The 23,696-nt window shown below is 35.6% G+C and overlaps 2 protein-coding genes across 3 annotated transcripts in view; one reads left to right on the top strand and one right to left on the bottom strand.

Annotated features, from left to right (window-relative positions):
• LOC144451178 (segment polarity protein dishevelled homolog DVL-3-like) overlaps nt 1–7,459 on the bottom strand; it is a 99,974-nt gene extending 92,515 nt beyond the window's left edge. For both annotated transcript variants that reach the window (XM_078141975.1, XM_078141976.1), the window contains exons 1-2: nt 7,186–7,459; nt 6,221–6,290 (exon numbers count right to left, since the gene is read on the bottom strand). In XM_078141975.1, coding sequence (XP_077998101.1) covers nt 6,221–6,290; nt 7,186–7,349 — 234 coding nt within the window. In that variant the 5' untranslated portion in view covers nt 7,350–7,459. The remainder of the gene's footprint in view (nt 1–6,220; nt 6,291–7,185) is intronic.
• A 6,013-nt stretch (nt 7,460–13,472) lies between these two features.
• The window catches only part of LOC144451176 (E3 ubiquitin-protein ligase MIB2-like), a 45,348-nt gene continuing 35,124 nt past the window's right edge, over nt 13,473–23,696 (top strand). The window contains exon 1 of the mRNA XM_078141973.1: nt 13,473–13,606. The gene's annotated coding sequence lies outside the window, so the exon portion shown is untranslated. The remainder of the gene's footprint in view (nt 13,607–23,696) is intronic.

The raw sequence follows: 23,696 nt of genomic DNA, 5'->3' as shown, positions 1-23,696 counted from the left end.
TTTTTCACGACTAATTATGACAGGGGGGATGTGCATCAGTTGGTGTGAACTCAAGGCTCTAGACAAAATGTATATATTATCAAGGGAGTACAGAGCAAGTGTGGTATATCGGTACAGAGGGCAGCCAGCAAGGATAAAAATCCAACTGTATGATTACATCTTCATCCCTATGGGAATAGTTCACTGACAAGTTCTAAACTCAAAACAACAACAAGTACACACAACTACCAGCACAGAATATTATAAATACAAAGTACATTTTTATGGTATGGACAACTTTTACAATCATAAAATTATGGTGACATCTCCATCCCTATGGAAACAGCTACATGAACATGACAAATTTTATCCTATCAGCATGGTCACGTAAGAAATACAGTTCCATGGAAATTTATTTTATTGCTGTTGGGAAGAGACAAATTTAACAATAGGGAACTTGCAAACCAACCATGTTGAATGTTGCATCATGGGAAATGTGATAATAAATCCAAACGAATCGGTATTGTAAACGATATTGTTACATTGTTTGCAACCACGAATGATCAATTCATAGTTACCCTAACCATTGTGGGAGGTTTTTTTTATTGGTAGCCGCAGATTAGGTATTACGATAACCACAGATAATCCCATAGTCCTTTGCATCTGAGCATGCTCAGTCTGGATAGCAAGTTCCCTATTGCATAATTATGAACATAAATATAGTGAGTCAAACTCAAAGGAAACAACAAATTTGCATAGGTTTTGTTTTTGTTTTTCATTTTCTGTTGTTCATCTATAATCTGTTGTTGGTTGGTAGGAGAGAGGAGGGGATTTTTGTCTACATAATTCATCCTTCCTTACATATTCCTGATATTTTTGTAAGTTCTTTGTTCACCATGACAACCACTATCATGTGCAATCACCGATTATCACTAGTACATGACATGTTATAAAACACTATTGGCTTTTTCCTAATTTTAGTCTTTCATCCGACCCCTGCCATTACTTCTAAAACCCAAGTAAATATTACAATTCTTGTTACCAAAAATAGAATTTTTACAACCGAAATGTGTCACAAATTGATGATTTCTTGGCCAATAGCATAACTTTCACCCCACGCATTAAAAATATATTACTTTTGGTTCACTCAACCTTCTTGTTCTATTTTGACCCTCTAGATAAACTAAAATGAATGCACGTACTGAGAATTTCACAAACCTTCCGCAAACAATCTATACAGACAACGGAGCTGAACAAAAGAAACAAAAATACATATCTCCTTCATATTAATTGCTATTACTGGGACAAGCGCTATGATAACAGAGATACGAATTATCAATATGTAATATTACAATAGCAGCTTAGTAATTATATTAAGTGACAGACGACGAATAATGAAATCGATATATCCTGCATTCAGATAAAAAAAAACTATTCACAAAATTAATCATGTTCAGAGAATAGATATCAAAACAACGTAATAAAATTATAAATTAACTGAAAAAAAACATCACTGAAATTCAAATATACATTGTTACAAAATTATTATGACAGACAGGTAGACTTCTAAGCAACATTACAAAAATTTACTGACAATGTTTCATCTTTATTGTGCAAAAAATCAATGAGATACAAGGCATTTATGTTATTGCTAACTGCAGGTCAAAGGTCATGAGCTGACATTGCGCCTACTTGGCACTGTATTAAAAAGGTGAAAATTTGCATGTAAGTGCTTTACCTGTTGTTGTACAGAGATGGACCTGAAATCGGGGTGGGGTTGAGTACTGGAAATATCTTTAAAATACTGAATGCAGTGTTTTATAATTGTATGATAGTGTCTACACACCATACACGTAGATAAACACAAACACACTGATTCATTAAGTTGGGGTGGGGTTCAGTACTACAAAACATCTTTAAAATATTGAACTTGGAGTTGCATTATATTTCTGCAATTTGCAAACCAAAGAAACACAGACATAGTAAAATTGGAGAACAGCGCAAGATTATTTTTATATAAATATTTCTTGAGATAAAATTTAGTGTAAATGCCAATTAATGATCTATACTGAATACAGGTTACATGCAACTACATGTACCATCTCACACGATCTATCTACATGTACATTGTGACTGACAAGAATTCATAGTCTGAGTCAGATTTCAAAATTTAAATTCGTCCCATTGTAGTCAGACTTATCCAAGTGAACTGTTTACGCTACAGTTTTCTACTGATTTTGTATGGTCTAACATGTTACCACCATATAAATGATGTGGTAGTCTAGACACAATGTTTAATAGTCGATGTGTCTTGGACTACTGCTAATTTGGTGGTCAAGAAACAATGTTTAGTAGTCTATCTGTCCTGGACTACTGGTAGTCTAGATACAATGTTAAGTAGTCTATGTATCCTGGACTACTGCTAATTTGATCGTCTAGACACAATGTTTAGTAGTCTATGTATCCTGGACTACTGCTAATTTGGTAGTCTAGATACAATGTTTAAGTAGTCTATGTATCCTGGACTACTGCTAATTTGGTAGTCTAGATACAATATTTAAGTAGTCTATATGTCCTGGACTACTGGTAGTCTAGATACAATGTTTAGTAGTCTATGTGTCCTGGACTACTACTAATTTGGTAGTCTAGATACAATGTTTAGTAGTCTATGTGTCCTGGACTACTACTAATTTGGTAGTGTAGATACAATGTTTAGTTGTCTATGTGTCCTGGACTACTGCTAATTTGGTAGTCAAGAAACAATGTTTAGTAGTCTGTGTGTCCTGTACTACTGCTAATTTGGCTATCTAGATACAATGTTTAGTAGTCTATGTGTCCTGGACTACTGCTAATTTGGTAGTCCAGATACGATGTTTAGTAGTCTATGTGTCCCGGACTACTGCTAATTTGGTAGTCAAGAAACAATGTTTAGTTGTCTATGTGCCCTGGAATACTACTAATTTGGTAGTCTAGATACAATGTTTAGTAGTCTATGTGTCCTGGACTACTGCTAATTTGGTAGTCTAGATACAATGTTTAGTAGTCTATGTGTCCTGGACTACTGCTAATTTAGTTGTCGTCTAGATACAATGTTTAGTAGTCTATGTATCCTGGACTACTGATTATTTAGTAGTCTAGATACAATGTTCAATAGTTTGTGTCCTGGACAACTGCTGCTAATTTCAAGCACTGCCATACATGTACATTGTAGGTGTCTGTCTAAACAGCAAGGTAAAAGTGTATATTTGTGTCTCTATTCACTTCTTGGTTGGTAAATGAGGCTGGATTGAAAGCATTCACTCTCAAAGGCCTCCTTTCATTTGTACTGGTACAAAGACTTGGAGTTGACAACCAAGGCCATGTCTTTCTGTTCATTCACTCTCATTCATGGCCAGCGTGTTGCATTCAGTTTATTCCCTGGCTTATCAGATAAAAACACAACTTCAAGTCACATCAGTTACATAGTAGCAGGGTGCAAAATTAGCAGTAGTCCAGGTCACATAGACCATCAAATCTAGACTACCCAATTTTATACTACAATAGTATAGTCTGACATACAATAATACCAATGGAAATCAATAGAAAGTTGTACCTCAAACAGTTCACTTGTCTTATATTTTGACTGCACAGCAATTGAACATACACATAGTCGGTAAATTGAATCCCTGGACAAAACTGACGCATATTTGCTAAGTGTCTGAACGGTTTTTCACTACAGTTAAAATATCACTACCCTAGTGGATGACTCATTTTCCTCTCACATCATGCTGCCAGCAAAACTTGACATGCTTTCAGTATTCTGTGTGACGACATCAAATGAATCGACATTTACAGAGTGAGTTAACCAGTCCTTATTTCTTTTTCTGTAGTGAGTTAACCAGTCCTTATTTCTTTTTCTGTAGAACTGCAAAGTGATTTGGCTTTATCTGTTTGAGACAACAGCACAAAGGCTAAACTCAAAGCAGTTAGTAACACAGCAATATAAATCACCCCCAATCTTTTGTTAGGTTTCACATATCTTGATAAAAGCCACCTAGTATACAGCTTGTGACCTAAATTGACACTGAAGTATGTTGTATGATTCCACTAGGGTCTATGGGCATACATACAGTTACATTTTTACCAAATGGGGCACTGTCTGAGGCATACATATCCTAATATAATGAAACATTCTACCCAGTAGGTTTTGGTGTGTACCACGTTACATATCTTTACATTTTACATTTTTACCAAATGAGCTCTGGGATATACATATCCTAATATACAAATGAATCATTCTATTTTCAGTGTTTACATGTACATTTTTACCAACTGTGATTTCATAGGGTGTATGTGTATGTAACCTGACATTACCATTGGATTTTAGGACATCCATAATATTCGGTTATTTTTTGGGTATACATACCCTTATTATCCACTGGGTTTATCCGTTAGCATATCTTGACATTTTGTCAAGGGGCAGAGAATACATGTATTCTTGCATTTCATGGGGGAGAGGGGGGGGGGGGGTGTTAATAATAAATACTTTATAGGATGTGCATATCCTTACATTTCACTCACCGGGTTGACAGGGTGTACAATATATCTTAACATTTTATCCATTTTGGTTTTATGGGTTAACATAACATATTTCTAAATTTACCCATCTTGGTTTTTAGGGTTTACATATCTATATAATATTACCTGAATTCTGATTTATTGTAAAATATATGGGTCAATATAATTATCCACTGGATATCAATACACCATATTCAGATATGTACCAACATGTATGACATCCACCACCCTCACATTTCATCACATAGCAAAAAATACTTTTATTATGTTTATTTAGTCTCAACCATCAAAAGCTATTCTTAGTCTCTGACGTGTAAATATAGTGAACAAAAAAATACTTTGATTTCACTAAGCTGACTGGGCAAAACTATATATATAATTTTAATATAATTTAAAAAAAAACTAATATCAAATTAATATAACTTATTTTGCCAAAATTCAAATTTTCATCTTTGTGGTAATGTACAAAATATGGAAACAAAAATTCATTTTCATTTTATTCCTCATACATATATACTTCTGTTAGATTCATGATCAGAAAAAAATGAATCTTAAAACCACTCAATTGTATTTACTTTCTAGATAAATCACTGCTCTTAAAACAATACACTACTGCTACTACTATGGGATTTTGGAACATGATTTTTCTCTGGTAAATATATAACATGGGAGGGGTTGATGATTTAACTCTCAAATACATTTGGGTTAATATCTCGTACAAATATTATTTCTGAATTTGATTTGGATCAATAAAGCTTTTAAAAAAATATATATATTTCATTAAATATTGCTTAATATTGGTAAAAAATTATGAGAGTGGCATATGTAGGAAAAGAGCTGATTTAGAAACAGATTTGGGATATAACTAAAGACATATGAATCAAGTCTTTGTGGAATATCCAAATCTAAAATACTTCTGAAAGAGCAATAAAATTAATGGACTGACAACCATCTATAATACCATTCATAATGAATAAATAATTTATCTAACAAAGAAGTTATTTTAATCCATATGCACTTCAATCAATGGAAGTGTTTCTGGTTAGGTAGGGAGGTAAAAATGTGTACGATTTTCAAAAATATATATTTAGAAAAATTTAGGGATGAGCAAGAGAAAATTGTCAACACTAAGCCTTATCTTGTACATCTAGAATGAAATAAATTGGAAGTAATTGCCGGGTGACACAATAAATCGTATACGTAGCCAGATGTCACATAGCGACATACACACGCTATCAAAACAGATTTCTTTGAATAACATGTGCTTAGATATTCAGGTTTTGTCACATAAGGTTAAACAGTTTCTCTGCAAGTTCCTAAATGCTAGTAAATCATCTCTTTCTACTACTCCCCTTATCTTGGGTTACTTGGGGTCAGTCCTGGAGATAGGTCACTTGTATTTTGCTGTTTGATTCTAGTGCCCTGAAATGACACACTACATAATGAGTAACTTTTTTATAAACAGAGAGTGGTTATTTTTGGTTATTTAGAATGTCTGGCTGAAACATGGGATGAAAATTAACACAGAAACAATATTTCACCGATAAGCAGTGTGTAAAAGGAAATTATTTATCAAATCTGCCAAAAAAATGGTTTTTTTCTTTCAGACGACATTTGGGTGTTTACATTGCCGTTCAGTCAGAACATATGAAAATTCTCTAAATTCTCCTTGTGTAAGACTTACCCAGGAGACGACACGGCCATTGAAACACGGTAGTTTTGCATCATCATCAACGATTTCTTCTTTCACAACGCTGTAGTGTACAGAAAGAGGAGGAAAATACAAATGTAAGAAGTGAATACATTCACAGATCAAATGAACGACATGTAAGCTACACGAATAAGGGTATCAATTACACTGAGAAAGAACACAAAAAGCTAGGCTTTATTTCTGATATGGAGAGGAATTTTACAATACAGTGTTTTTCAGGTGTTATCAAGCATATCCTATTTATTTCTGTGGTAAAGCTGGTTTCCCATTTGCATCCTTTCACTGAGTTTGACGTTGATTACGTTCAACGAACTGGACCTATCATTTTCAATTCAAAATGGCTTCTTTGCAGCCAGCGTGAACGACGCATAAGCATGCGTAAGAAATTATTTTCAGAATACATTGTCTACTATATGGTTTCCCTTTTCAATTATTACTTCGATTTGTGCTTCCATGGAAACAAGTGTTTGTGAATGACGGCAAGAAATTTCAGTTATCCCTAAAGTCAACATGTAAATAGCACATAAAAGCCGGCAACCTATGGGGCCCTCCGATGGCGACCTCCGTCGACACTGACTGATATCTCTCGCTTATTTTTCGCCAAATTTAACACGACTACTACTACTAACTGTACACCTTGAAAAATCTAAATCGTCACCTAGTGATTTATAAAACACTGAATACATCCACATAAAGCAATATTTGGCTTCACAGTGTGTTTTCGTGACCAATTCTTTGCAAAGTGATAGGGTATGTGAATTAACAATACTATCTCAGAGATTTGTATACACTAGAAGGCGGCCATTTTTCTGAAGTCATGGACAAACACAGGACGTACTTCTACAGGCGATTCCTTCGACGATTTCCTCTCGGGATGTTGATCATATGTCTACAGTTGTAGTTCTAATAATAAGGAAGTAATAAATGTCAACACTTACCCAAAATCATCGTCCATGGACTTGAAGAAAAACTTATAATTGGGTCGATTGAGAACATTTTTAAAATCTCCCAGCGTTACTTGGTCGGAAGGTATGGGCAGTTTTACTAAATACGGTGTGTCTTCATCGTCAATGTGATAAATAATCTTGGTCTCCTCCATCATGGAGGCCCAAACAGTCAAATAATCCTCGTAGAAAAACGATCACTTGAGTTGGAATCGTAAAACAGCCAAGCTTTCCCAGCTTATTTTCACAGTCGATGCTGCTTGTTCACCTCCAGTATGCAAATGACTATCGACGTAATGTGTAACTCAGTCAATTGGCTGTTCTTGTTATTGGGTTTACCCCTTCGGGTGAATAAGGTAGTAACAATGTAATGGCACCGAGCTTGCTTCGTTCTCCAGACAATTTTGAATTGCATGTACTAAAATATATAGTGAATGTAAATCATAAAATCACATTTAGACTTATTGTTTCTTTCCTTTTCTAATTATTGAAGTTTTTTATATATTCATATAAAATATATTACGGATTTAATCCGGGGAAAGGCCTTTAAAAAAACACGAGTTTTTATTTTTTCTATCAAAAATTGTTTATCACATTTATTTAGGGGTCAGGAGAAAAGAAAGAGTAATAACAATATTCATTTGCTTAATAAGCTATTGAGCATTTCATAACGTTGATGAACTAATTCATATCCGGTAGGATTTTTTTCAAATCACAAAAAACTACCGAATATGAACTAGGCCCAAAACTGAGGCAGCCGTCATTATTCATGGCAGAGGAATCGACGAATAATAACCATCAACATATTGAGGACCCCCTCCCCATACCTCGCTCACAAAAAATGGGTAAAACCCCCCACTAGGTGTTCAGCACAATTTTCTGATTGACACCCCCTCTCCTTCAAAACTCCCCGTACATTTGCAATTGTACTAGACCAGTGACCAGACTTGGCATTTACTATCATGTTATCAATGTCAAGAGTTGGTCACGCCATATACCCTCCACCGACAGGAGGGTCTATGGTCACGTCATAGACCACCACCAACAGGAGGGTCTATGGTCACGTCATAGACCCACCACCAACAGGAGGGTCTATGCACACGTCAATCCTTCCCACTGTGTGTATGCAAATCATATACTAAGTCTCAATAGGTCATGCTTTGGGCAATCTATTGACATATTGACAGGTACGTCATTCAAATGGTTACTTGCTAATATTCAATTAGTCCAATTGTTACATGGCTTTGAGTAATACAGAGAAACAATGACGTCATTGGTTTACATCCAAGTGTTAATTGAAATGTGCGAACAGTACAACCATTGGTATTTAATTTCGAATTCAGGGTTTTCATTAGATTTTTAGCAGGAGAACTATGTAGATCGTGCAGTGGGCACAGTGGTGTGTAGAGCCTTAGTCGTGCACTGGGCCAATAGTCACACAGGGGAGGGTTTAAGAATGGGTTTTTGAAAACTATTTTGAAATTTATTTAAAACAATTTTGATGCCATTTAGTGAAAACTAGAAAAGAAATGTATGAAAATTCGTTTTAAAATTAAACCAATTTAACCAATGTATTTACAACACATATTAAAATATTTCTATTTCGAAAATTTCAATAATTAAAAGAAAAATTTTGCGAATTAGTCTCTGTCATAACATTGGACCAGCTTGAAATAACCATTCTCGCAAACCAGAGCTGTTATTTCTTCCGCGACACTGCGAAATGTGGTGGTACGTCTTGGAAGGTGCCGTAAAAGAGGCTATGGTATACGACGATGGAACTCGTACTGCCAAGTTTGCCAACTACTGGCTTTTAATGAAACCACTCACCACATATATATTCATCACATATTTCTGTCCTTAATATACAGAATGACAATATGAATGTGAATTGTGAATAACGAATGTCAATTCTCTGCTTTATGCTGATGATAAGTACAATATTGAAGTAGTTTTACGGAGTCCGAGGGTACTGGAAGGGGTATCCCCCTCCAACGGTAGTATTTTCAGTATCGTAGTAAACTGTTCATACCAATAGAAAGAGCAAATTTACTCAAAACATATCTATACTCATTCCATCCTTTCCGAGATTCTCGTTTTCCAGTTTCCCCGTGTCTAAGGGATTTTAGCGACTAAAAAAATTCCTACGACCCCCGGCAATAAATAATGACTGCTCCCTCAATGACGCTCATATGGAAATTGTGAGCCCAGTTACACGGAAGTGAATAAAGCGACACCTCTTGGCAGAGCCTGACAATTTTTACCAACAAGATTGTAAATCATCATGGATACATTGAATTTTGTCCAACTTGCAGAATATATAGAATTTATATATTAAATATATTGCGTTGGTCGTCTGTCTTCATCGGCTTTCTTTTATGAGAGGGGTAACGGAAGCAAGGCCGGGAACTTTCAGGCTGAGTAAAGCAAAGCTTCAATATATGTTCAAAGACAAGTTGATGACTCAATAATCAGGCAAATGCTGTAAATGCACATGGTTGTAGCTATATTTGCATTGGTTTGCCATTTCAAGTGTATTTGGATACTATTAACTCTGAATTTCTGAATTTCTTTATGTAATGCCACGCTTTCGATAATGAGAGATATCGGGGAGGCTGGAAGGGTTTCACGTGACGCCCATGTGACCAAGACATTTCCACTCAGTACAGAATACACTCAACCAGTGATTTGTGGATTAACGACTAGACCTTTCAGACTACTTTGAACTAAAACTTGTAAAGGTATCAAATTTGTTAAAATATATAATTATGTATTATCTTTAATGGTAAATGTTTTGTTAATATAAACAAATCAATTAATATAACATGCAAGCTTCACCTATATTGTCTCATATCATATCAGATAATTGGTTAATATCGTTATCATATTAAGTATTGTGACAGATATATACGCCATTCTAGGGCGCCCTCATCGGCATTACCCTCTCACAAGCGAAAGCCGATGAGGGCAGACAACAGACACAATACATCTAAATTCTATATTCAGCAAGTTAGACAGATCGAATTCCATGTATCCATTTATGATATACTATCTTGTCGGTAAAAAATCATAAAATGCTATAAATTAATTGTGTAAAATGATCATGAGCTAGATTTGTAATTATATTTTTAATATTTGCAACTGCATTTGATAACCAATTAAAATCAATAATACGTAGTGGTTCTAAAAAGGAGCGTTTTGTGCTCTTCAGTCGGGTAGGAGAAAATGTATATTTTCAACATGAAGAGTCGGATAAAATACCTCCCACAATGCTCCCACGAATTCAGTTCTGTAGAATATAGCATCAAACATTACCTCTAGGGGTATGAGAAAAAAGGTCGGACCGCTAAGAATGTATACTATAAGTGTATGCCACCCTCATCTGTCTATCTGTCTGTCCCGTATTCTATCTGTCACCCTAAAGGAGAAATACACATCATAATTGAATATTATAGTACATTTATACATCGATTAACTTTATATTGTGTATAAATACATATGGAAACAATTATTATGGTTCCAAGAATCAAACAGACAGTGAAATATAGTTCGATAAGGTAAATAAGAAACTATTCCGTCTACTACGGACCTTGCTAAACTTCCAAGAAGCTCTTGTTGACTGTATAAATGTTCAACATCATAACATCTTCTTCTTTTTTCTCAAGGGAATGACATATGGGTTTCACCACTCTGACCATTGGTGGCGCACTGTTACATACTTCCATGGAAGTGAATATAGAAAGTGTTGGGTTGGGTATCTTTCAAGCGCGAGCGCAGCACGGGACAGCGATCGTGGAAGCTGATGGTAAGGAGCGCCACCAACGTCTAGAGTTTACGTTTTAATTGTATTTACGTGATACCCCTATGCAGAGAATATATTTATGGAGAAATATGTCTGACAAATTACAATATAAAGTGGTATAGATCATGTGATATTTTTTTTATAGTTCTTGACTTTCTGTCTTACAAGCATACCCATTAAAATTAGGGGAAGAAGAAGATGAAAAACTATATTATAGCATGTGCTTCGAGAACTCCGACATCTTAACAACGTCCCACTCGAGCTCTGTTGACCCATGATTTTAAAGGTGTTAGGATAAGCATCCCCCTAATTAAAAAGGCCAAACTGTCGATTCATTATGAACAAACGATTGAATGAATGAACAAACGATTGATTGAATGAATGAATGAATGAATGAATGCATGCATGAATGAATGGATGAATGAATGAATGAATGAATGAATGAATAAACTGACATTGATAAGACAGAGTAGTTACAGTAAGACAGACTCGGAGTGACGAGCATGAAAAACAAACAAAAAAACATTTGTTCATACAACAAACTACTTACAGAGTATGATAGTTGTATGATGATCTTGAGAATTGTTTTTGAAATTTGTCAGGATATGACAAATTAGTTTATCCTAAGTTAGGTCGCCACCCACCGACGCAACTCGGAAGATTACGAATCGGCCAATTTTTTTTTGAAAGTTCGCCATCTCGAGACGGGTTATGTCTTCATACAAACCATGAGTTATATTGGAGTCTATTACACTCTAGCTGTCAGAATAATTCAAATACATGTATATTGTTAAACTTATAACATAAGCTTACATATCGATTGCAAAATTATTTGTGAAAAGGGGTCAAATCGAAAGACTCACCATGGAGAGAGTTCTAATAATCATTTAAAAAAAATGATTCCAGGTTTTCACCCACCACCACCACCACCACCACCGCCACCACCACCACCACCACCACCACCACCACCACCACCACCACCACCACCACCACCACCGCCGCCGCCACCACCACCACCACCACCACCACCACCACCACCACCACCACCACCACAATCATGACTAACATAATTTTCCTTACCTTACATGTTAATTTCATCTTTTTCCAGTTTATCACTTAAAGTCCAAATTTAAGTCCCAGCAAAATAAAACTATACATATGAATGAACTGTTACCTCTCATAAAAGTACACGTGGATGGAAAAAGCATTATACCCGACACACACACACACACACACACACACACACACACACACACACACACACACACACACACATTTCATATGCTTCACTTACTGCATTGTATGACTGTTCAGTGAGTTATAGCCAATCCATAATATATGTTGTTTGTCCAGGTAATAAAACCCATCATATATCATTTATTAAACCACTCTCACTACGATTACAACGACCACAACTACATTAAAGATATGAGGTATAATTGTACTATACCAACACGTGGAAATTAAACCACACTTCCCCCGAAACAAATGAGAGAAAACATCGGACAACCCCGTTAGAAAGTCGTGTTATCATCAATTTTATGAATCATACTATAAATGTGTTCAGATGATTTTGAATTTTAAACAGGGACAATTATTATGGTATGATCAGGACTGTATGTAGCCACCAGATCACGTCTTACGTACGTGATAGAGCTAGGGTGGAGTCAGAGGGTGGGATGGGTGGGTGGGTGGGGGGGGGGGTGTTGGACCATGGATAGGTATAACTGCCATCACACACCGCTGGCGGCAATACGGGGAGAAACATGGTAACCGTAAAATGACAACCACGGGGTTTAGAGTTCTGAGTTGCATGCACGGGACCTCCGATACGGTGCCCCCCCCCCCCGGATTCAGTCTTATTAAGGCCGATTACGCTCAATTTTAGAATAGGTGGGGTAGGTAGATTATTTTTTTCGGGGAAAGTGTCTAGTTCAAGTTTTCTGTTGTTTTCCAAATGGTCTCTTTGTTGTTTATTTCTTCCAATCACATGTACATCCATTACAGATTAGAAGAATTTTATTTTAGTTTCCGCATCTACTATTTCTCTTGAGACTTCTCGCAATTTTTGTGATTTTATCATTTTTTTCTCAAATACATAAAAAAAAATTTAGGGTCGGCACTGAAAGCTAGGTGGGTCGGGTAACCGGAACCAAACAAATGTTTTTTTTAAAAACCATAAATTGAATTGCAGTGTAGTGTAGTTATCATACTTTCGTATCACCTTCTTTCTTTCTCGACGTGTTTACTTCTTCACAATCGATATCTTTTCCCCAAGTGGAATTATCAACGTATCAAGTAAGCTTAGTAAAAGTTAAAGCTTACAATCACTGTATATTGCGAATGTAAAATTATTTGTGTTCAAGGTATCTGCCAAAAAAAAATAAATAAAAAAAATTGAGAAGTCGAAAGGTGGCGACGTCATCCGGGCACTTTGGCCTTTTCCCTTTCCTACGCATGCTCAGTTCATTTGAACAGATTTTTCAAAATGGCGGAAATATTTTGCGGAAATCAGAATGAGCTGGAGTTCGTACAATAGAACTGCGTTTCCTACCAGAGAAGTAATTTCAAGGGTAAAATAAGACGAAGTGACAAAGCACAAACCACAAAAAGGTGAGTTAGAATCGAAAGAACTTCCATTATGTCTGACAAGTTTGAGAAATGTATGTTTCATGTGCAAGTGTTGTTCAGTTTACGACTCAACTGTATTATTTACCCTAAACAAGCAAATTACGTGGTCCTTTATGTCTGCTTCGAGAAACAGTGATCGGTACTACAGGAATTTGTTTGATTTTGGTGAAGCGAATCGCCACCACGGCTTTATTTTGTGGTGGTTATTTTCTTTGTTTGTTCACCTATGTTGCGTTTCTGGTGCTGTAAAGTCCGTCTACGCCTTCCGTGGCCGATTTACCGGGAGCGATCTGTAAGTTAATGGCTTCGAATTTCAACTAACTTAGTGTCGACGACAGTTCGCTGAAATAGGTAGAAATTCACTTGTCAATTTATTTGAAAACACTAAATGAAATGGTCAAATCAGAAGATCATTTCTCCATATCGAAATATGTGAATTTAGTTGGGCTATACGTGATTTGGTGATGTCAATAGACGGTGGAAGTCGTCCAGCTGTTTGATATAAACCCAGCAGTGCGTTACCGGTCGGTCAGAAGTGCGTAACGTAACCCGTCATAATGCTGACAGTACCCATTTAAATGGGAAAGTTATCTTTAAAACAAAGCTAATCTTAGGTGTTAACGGCCTCTTTCAACCAGCTTAGATATTAAATACTGCCATGAGTACGATAACCGGTGGTATACTACGTGTCTGGTGTCCGTTCTGTCGGTGTGAGCGTACGTCTACCAAGTGTGGGACTGAAAATATGTCAAGGCCGTGTATATCATATACACAGTTATGAATTTTGATGGTTTTCAGACGGCTTTGAAATACTCAAAAGATAGACCTATGGCTGAACAACCTACCACACCATGCACATTGTGGCTATGGTTTTTTTAATGACAAAGGCTACACCAACGCCACACCCTTGAAAGAGCTGTCTATTTATCATGAAAGATACCTCTTCAAACATTTGCCATCACTCCCAAAGGATTGTCCCAAATAGGATGTTCACCCCTGCAAGGCCATAACAATTATACACAACAACTAACAAGAGAGTAATATTTCGTAAGTCTTAATACCCTACCTCCTATGTTCTTTCTACTCTACTTGACAGGCAAACATAAACTTAATTCATAACAAAGAACTCAATGTGTGTAATTATGCTGTAGTTACTGTCAGTATTATTGGTATCAGGTATGCTGAGCAGAGACTTGGCTATCTGGCTCAACATATTGTTACAGGCTAACAAGTTATCAAACCAGTTAGCCAAGTCTCTAGACTATGTGGTATACTGTTGAGTGTATTTCTTTAAACTGTATTTTTACTTTTCCGTGAAAACAGTAGTTACAGTTATGTTTGTTTATGGTTCAGTAGATTCCCATACTCTGTAAACAACTCCAGTAATTTCATTCAAACGAGTAAACATAAACTAGTAATTTAAGATTTAAAGCCAAATAATAAATTGAAATAAATTGAAAATAAGGGGGGGGGGCAATGAAATTGAATTGTTAGACAGCATATTATAGAGGTTTGACAAGAGTAAACATTTAGAATGATTCATGATTTGTAAGTCAACACTGCACACACACATATATATATATTGCTAAAACTTGTAGGTAAAATTGTGAAAGTGATGATCTGATGGTAAAAAGAACATAAGTTAGATTACAGAAACCTGGATGAGGATGGGGGTGGCACTCTTTCACACTTCTATCCATTTATAATAGTTCTTTAAAACATAGACCCTGGGTGGAAGGTCTATGAGTAAAATGGGGTGTGGATGGGTGTTTGTAAAGTAAAAGTGTAGTGTTCTCCCTAGAACCTTTTCACAAGATGGCTCAAAGACTGTTAACACCTTGCTGGTTGTAGACATGGAGTGGAAAATCTTGGATCTGTAGTTTGTTTTGATGCCATGTTTGCATTATGTAAATTGTTTGGAATGTGATTTCTATGATATTGAATGGACTGGAAATTACTAGAGGAGCTGCTAGCTGGGGTCCTTGTTACCTTGCCCAGGAAGATGACTAATTTGAGAAATGTTGTCAAGTTTTAGTTGGATTAGAGATCTCTAACCTAATAAAGGACTCTAAAATTAACAGTAGCTGGACTCCAACTGATAAACCAAATTTACAAGGTGGCAGTTTGTTAGACAAATGAAAATAAATAGAAAATTATATACCAGGACTGGACACATACACTACTAACAATATTAGCATCATTTCCAGACTACCAATTATAAGATTCTGTTATACCAATCATTTAAATACTATCTATGACATCCTATGATCTCTTATTGAAGAGATTATAAGATTCAATCACCAGGCGAGCATCTAGAGTGTTATATGATGTAAATAAATAGAATAATAACTGAGATGTGACTCTTGGATGAATCTGACTTCTAAGTGTAGGAGATTAAATTTGAGCCCTGCTATTGCAAGAACACTTTCTTGTTAACTGAATGTTGTTATGGTAGATTACAGACTATCCAGGTTTCTTGGCATTGATAGTTTTCAGGTTATGTTTGTTTGCCACCCAATACTTGGTCTAATTTACTGCCACTGGTGTACAAACTTGATACTTTGCCTTATGATGACCTGATAGCCTTTTTGGTCTTGAGAGATTTACTGCAAACCTTGAGATTTGCCAAGGGGTCATCCCAATCTGACATGAAACATTGACTTGGTGACAGGTTTGTCAGAGAATGGCGGACCTCACCCTTTCATCACTTGATTCATTGACGTGATGGTGATCTCAGAAATGGGGGGTAGACAGTAATTGTGCTGTTTAGTAACCACAAACTGGTGACCTTCGGATGCTCACATCTCTTTACTGTGAATTAATACCATGAACGGTAAATGAGTTTGGTTCAATGCCATAACAAGGAAGTGATTATAATTTCAACAAAAGGACTTCTGTTGGCTTTATTAACTGAGGGTTGACTGATCAACCAAAACAAATTATGCTCCAAACTTTGGCACTGTTACATTGTGTTCTTTTAGACCGCTACCAAATTGACATTTTCTTTAATACCAAACTTGACAACATATCTTTATCATGTTATGTTTGGATACAAAATATATTCAGGGACTTCTGGTGGCTTTGTTAACTGTGGGTTGACTAATCAACTGAAACATATTATGCTCAAAACTTCCATTATTGTGTTCTTTCATATCATTACAATCAGTGACAGGCAAACATTTACAAGTGGAACTTGTTACAGACAGGGAGAGTGTAACAACTGAATCTAGACTTATAATGGTTGGATAAGATCAGTTTTATGGCTTCTTTACTTATGCATGAAATGCTAAGGAAACTTGAAATTTCCCTGTGAATGTGAGCTATTGTGTAAAGAGGAAATAAAACTGTTCTTATCAAATGAAGGAATGTAATACTTTCTCTGTAGTTCCAACATGCTGTGCCCTGTTTGTAACAAATTGTGTTTGTAAATGCTTGACAGTCGCTGGTTGTAATAAATTGGACATTTTCATTCATATTAAACTTGTACATCTTTATCTGATGTGTTGGCAATGTTTTGCACATACATGTAGTTTGTACTTCAAATGTAAACATTGTGGCCTCTCATGCCAGTTACTATTACTAAATTTGACATTTTCATTCTTACCAAATTTGACAACATATCTTTCCCATGTTGTGTTTGAATAGTGATTCAAGGACTGTGACCATGTCTGCATAAAATTGTAGGAGTACACAAGACATATACAAAGTGTGTTTAGAATGAGTCTATAGTGATTGTTTATGTCATCGGAACCATAAAGGGAGTTTATATTATTACCTTCTGTATTTATGTAAAATTGACCTTTGTACTTCCATTGTACTTAGAATATGAAATGCTGCTATGATTGGCAGTTTTCCAAGGTAGACATCACCTACCTATGTTCAAATTACAGTAAATGTGATTTGGCAAATGTAGTATTTTGTTCACTGTATATGTGTGTGGTTAGATGAAAAAATAAAAAAATTGATTTCCTTGTAGTGAGAGTTGTGGGAGGAGGCCGGTGAGGGCGAAATGTCACGACATATCTTACAGTCTAAGTCGTGTTTTGCTTAGAAAATATGGATGAATTTCTATGCCGGGTGAAATATTCATGTATAATGGAAATAATTCCAAGTATGTAGATATTACAGTGTTCAAATATTGTGAGTGGCAAAGAACATGAAAATGATTGTGGTTGAAATTGTATTACAATTTGTGAGATATTTGATCATATAACATGATAATGTAGGTCAAATGCAATGGTGACATTGATGGAGTGGAAATTAAATATCCAATAAAAAAATTTCAAGGTAAAATCCTTGCAAAAATGATATTTCACCTTCAAATTTGTAAGGCAGTCTTTGTAAGCCTGTTATTGATAGTCATTATTTGTAAGCCTGGTATTGATAGTCATATTTCGTTTTCTGTCCCCAAATTTGTAGATATATCATGGTCATTTTGAGAATACCGTGTGATGTGTACATTTCATGGTTTATGTGCTAGTGACAGATCGTTGTGCTGCTGTTCAGTTGTTTATTTTGTTGGATAAACTATATGTCCCGGTTGGCAAGGAATTGTAGGATACAGGTAGGAGTCAAATCCTTTGAGGAGTCTGTACTCAAGATACAGGAAGGAGCCAAATTGTTTGATGAGTTTGTATACCTAGTATAGCAGGGTTTGTTGGATTTCACCTTTGGTAACAGTAGTTTGGATGCCAACGTGGTCTCTGAGTCTAAATTAATGTAAAATTAGTGTAAATCGTGACAATACCGTATATATATAGGGTAACAGTCAATAGTGCATCCATATAGTGTTCAGAGGGTCCTGGATTTGAGTCCTGGCCGTGGCCAGCTTTTCTTTTTCTCTACTATATTTTGTGGCTACAACAGCAATGACCTGAATTTGGTTTTCATAGCTGGTGTACAGACATTGCAGTATTTTCCTTCTCGACTACATTTCATGACTAACATTAATTAATTTGAAATAGATTTTCAGTGCTGATAAACATGCATCGCAGTGTTCCCAGATGTAACAATGGTGCTGTGGCCTCTCTTAATTTTTGAACATCTGCACCTTCGTGATATTATCAAAACTATAGTACCAGTGCCACTGTTATAGTTTATACAACAAATACGATGAAAACAGCCAGCACACCTAAAATGCACTCTCCCTGTCACTAACTGGCAATTATATTAGACTGTGTAGAACGTGTACAAAAAGTGTATATGGGTCTTTTAGACTTATATGTGTCATTTTGCCCTCATCTGCCTTCTCTGACTCACTGACAGAGTAAAGTTGATAAAAATGTCCCAACAACATGTATTTTACAGACTTCTGGTCTCTGAACCCTTGTGTGAAATTTTTAGGGAGAAAACTGCTTTTGGTTGGGTTCTGTATTTATAAACTCTGTACGAGGATGAGGTATTTGCTTGTACTTTCAGTATTCTGTACATCAAGTCTGTACACATATACATAGCATTTACTCATTGGTATTCATGGCATATTCATTTATGTAGTGAATACCAATGCTAAATCTAAACAAATGCTTATTTTTATAGGCTATATGTAGTATAACAGTAGCCCAGAGACTTTGGTGTCTGGCCTGACAATGTCATTTTCCAGAAACAGTGCATCAAGCCATAGGCCCTCCACCAACTATTACTAGTGTTAGGCAGAGGAGGGTCTATGATCAAGCCATTCAAGTGACATGTCTAGGCCAATAGACATGGAGGTCCAAAAGACTAAAACTATTTGGGTTGACAGTGTTAACTTATTCACTATGAAGAGCGAGACAGTGTGTCCAGCCAGATAGTCAAGTATGACTATCTCTTGCATGCCAATGTTTGTCAAGCAAGTACATGTATGTTGTGTCAGATTGCCAAGTCTGTTGGCTAACAGACAATTGCAGACACTTCTAGTGTAAAAATTATGAGTCTATGAATGTGATCCAATTCTGTTGAAGCCGTAGGGGAAACAGAACATTCACACTTGCATGAAATCAATGACATCATGTTAGACTGTGAACAACTGTAATGAGAAGAGGTTCTATTCTACACAATACATGGTTTAACACCAACCATTGATTCTTTGAATTTAACAATTCATTGATAGTAGCTAAAGGTAATTATATAGTGTTCAGAAATTTTATCACTATCTCAAACATCCAGTCAAACAAGCTGATGATTAGCCAGGAATTCTGTAATAAACTGTCAACTGTGTTGTTTCATTTCCATTGAATAGAAAATCGTGACTTCCGAGATATAGCCCTGATAATTTTCCATGGTTTTTATCTCTATTTGAACAATTCATTTACTGCAGTGACATTGATAGATAACCCAATTTTCTAAGCTTTACACTAGGGTTAACAGCAGTGGGCACTGACAAATGAGACTTTCAAAACAAATGGAAACTCATCTCTTGATCCAAATCATGTGCTAGAGGTTGTTTACAGATTAGTGGAACAGAGAGTGAACCGGAGACCTTGACTTTATCAAAGGACATATTCCGGTTTAGGAGGTCTTAATTGAGTTTAAATATCGCTGCAGTCAAGTACAAAATGAAGTAGTGTGATGATAAATTACACTTTTGAACTATGAATGTAAAGAGAGTCATTTACAAACTTATGAGTTTAGTGGAATCTAAAAAGTGAATGTATACTTGTCATCTTGACAGGTAATTTCACAACAACATGGCCACTTCATAGTTCAGGTCATGGCCATATTGATGACATGTATATACATTTGTAAGGATATACTGTCAGCATGCCCTCTCAAAAGATGAAAATTGTGGTGTGGGTCAAAATTTTACGTGAATGAAGTTTCCTGTATATCACCACTAATAAGGTCTAAGGGGATTTAGGCTAGAGTCTAGGGGAAAATGAATTCTGTTAGATGACTAGACATAGCTGTGTATCTGTGGTTTGTCAAATTGGCTGAGAGTTCTCGTAACAGAGTTCAGTATTTTATATTACAGATACATCTACCTGCTGTACACCAAAATTTATGTTTGACTAACTTTATTCAGTCTTGTTATCCACATTCCAAATACATGGCATGGAATGACAGAATTTCTCACAAACTTATTACATTATGTGTTTCCTATGTTATAGTCAGTTTTATGCATATACAGTAAATTAAACCCTGTATTTTGCCTTCAAGGCCATGGTTTCATTACCAGGTTCTCTCATCGGCGGAACTTATCAAAATACATACAGTCTACATTGCTGATCTGTGTTTACGATAGCTGTAGTCTGAATATAGCCTTTAGGCCAGCGTTGTCGTCGACACAGATCAGTGACATAGACCATAGCTCTTATTCACATCAAAACTTTAATCCTATACTGGACTTGACCATTAAGATTTAAATTATAGAGGCGATGATTGAAATCTGGTTGTATATATATCAAGAGAAATTTTAAAAAAAACACACCAAAAAATGATCAACTTTCTTCCATAGTGTGTAACTCTATCTGAGTACTATATTTGTGATAACTGTCAATTCCTGATTAACAAAATCCTAAAGGAGATACTATTGTAAATTATGCATTATAAATTGTGTCATTTGGATCCCAGTGGCCTAGATAAGATGTGTATAATATTACAATGACGATTATTTGCTAAATTAAAATTGTCTTTACAATTGCTGAATATCGAATTACTGATTCTGAGGTGGACTCAGTTGGTGTAACTGAGGAAGGTAGCCCCCAATCCCCCTCAGCTGAGCCTCCCCCTCCCACTAACTCTTAACTGTGCCCCCCCTGCAACTGAGCTTTCTCTTCCACTAACTCTCTCAACTGTGCCCCCCCTCCCTCAACTGAGCCCATCTCCTACTAACTCTCCTCATGTGATCTGACTGACTCCTGCAATGTACAATCAATTGGTAATACATATGATAAATATGTTAGTAATGGAATCAAGCCCAGAAATTTCAATTATTTTAAATGTAATATGTCAGGAAATGTTAATGGTTGTAAAAGATATGGTTTTGAAAACTATGGGCCCCCTAATTGATTATATGCATCATAAAGATAATAGTACATGTGTGTTTGTGTTAGGGATGGAACTATAAACAACTTGTCAATATTTGGATCATTTCAAACATAGCCATATGTTTCTCTGTGGGTGTCATCAATAGCAAGTGTCATATGTAGTCTGACTGGAGCCATTCTAATATGAGTGTAGAAAGCCAACGTTCTCCTTCTTTCCAAGTAAAAATACTCCAAAGTTCGTTACAGCAAGAGTTTTGTCCCGTCAGATTGTTAAATCAATGCTAAGTTGTATTTGTGTTCTAAGTGTATTTATATTTGTATTTGTGTAGTTGTGTTGCTTGGACTTTTGTGAGTTGTAAACTACATATCCTCAGAGGACCAATAAGTTTTCAAGATGGCAATGCAAAAGAGAAAACCTTACTGTTGGTAATAGCTACTTCAGTTTTGAGTTGTATGGATGTCTCCAGGAGTGCTAGGTGGTATAATTGAATAACATAATGAGACTAATTGCTGCTATTCTTTTTCTTTTCTGTGTTCACTGCAAAGTGAAAGAGAAGGTATGGAGACATACAACCCTGTATGGCCTCACCCTAGAGCTAACAATATGTGGTAGATATCATTTTCTGTGACTGAGCTTGGGAAAAGATCCCCGGATTATTCAAATTGGCCACCTACTAGCTTGTAATGAAAATACTATTCAGTGTTAAAAACATACACGTTCTTTGCATTTCTATGAATTATGTGGAGAGTTTGTGTATATTGCAATATGCTTCCATTATGTATACGAGACATACATGTAGTGCTTAGGTTAAACAATGAAGTTTGTTTCAAATGTATGCATACTAATTGCCTAATTAGCATATTTTGATCATTTTCATGTGATTACTGTAAACATCCTGCAGCCATGAGAACTAAGCATTGAGACTAGCTAAGGCCATCAGAAATAAAAATTATGGATGTTGTAGCATTTATGTTTGAAAAATGACCATGTAATCAGTCGACTATAGATGCTATGAGGCATTCTGACATAATAATAATAATAATAATAATATTCTTTATTGCCAATCGTTAGAATCGAGAGGAATGTGCCTTGGCGTTGCTAAAAAAACACTCAAATACAGAAAAAGACACCACAAAAGCACCATAAAATCACAAACGACTGATAAAAATGCAGAATTACGACACATTGGTTGTCAATCAATTTTTTCAACATAATCTCATTGTGGTATGGTAATGATTTGTACAAAAGTGCTGAAAGTGACGATTGAAATATTAATGACATGCTATGATAGATATAGATAATTATGAATATTAACTAGACATGACTTTCTTACTGGATTAATTTTAATTTGATCAGCAAATTTGCATACTGAGTTTGAAAATTTAAAAACCCTCCCATAATTATATGAAATGCAGATTTACATACATACATATACATACTTGTACGTATGTACATTCGTATACATACATAATAATATATACATACATACATACATACATACATACATACATACATACATACATACATACATACATACATACATACATACATACATACATACATACATACATACACACACACATGCATGCATACATACATACACACATACATACATACATGCATACATACATACATACATACATACACACATACATACATACATGCATACATACATACATACACACACATACATACATACATACACACATACATACATACATACATACATACGCACATACATAAATACATACATACCGCACATACATACATACGTACATACATACATACATACATACATACATACATACATACATACATACATACATACATACATACATACATACATACATACAGCACACACACACACACACACACACCATTGTTCAATTTTAGTGATATGTTCCACATATCACTTTTATGACCCAAAACTTCTTACATTTACAAATGAATTAATGTATGTAACACATTATTTCTGTACATCTAAAATCTCCTATTGTGACTAAAAAAGTGAAAAACTAAAACTTTGTTTATCTAACTTTGAGAATTCAGAAATAATGTGTTTTGATTCATTTATTTAAGACTTTGAACTTAAAAAATGATATGTGTA

This window comes from Glandiceps talaboti, chromosome 21 (genome assembly GCF_964340395.1).
Source record: "Glandiceps talaboti chromosome 21, keGlaTala1.1, whole genome shotgun sequence".
Lineage (NCBI taxonomy): Eukaryota > Metazoa > Hemichordata > Enteropneusta > Spengelidae > Glandiceps > Glandiceps talaboti.
The sequence above is the reverse complement of the archived record's forward strand: the minus strand, read 5'-3'. Positions and strand labels throughout refer to the sequence as shown.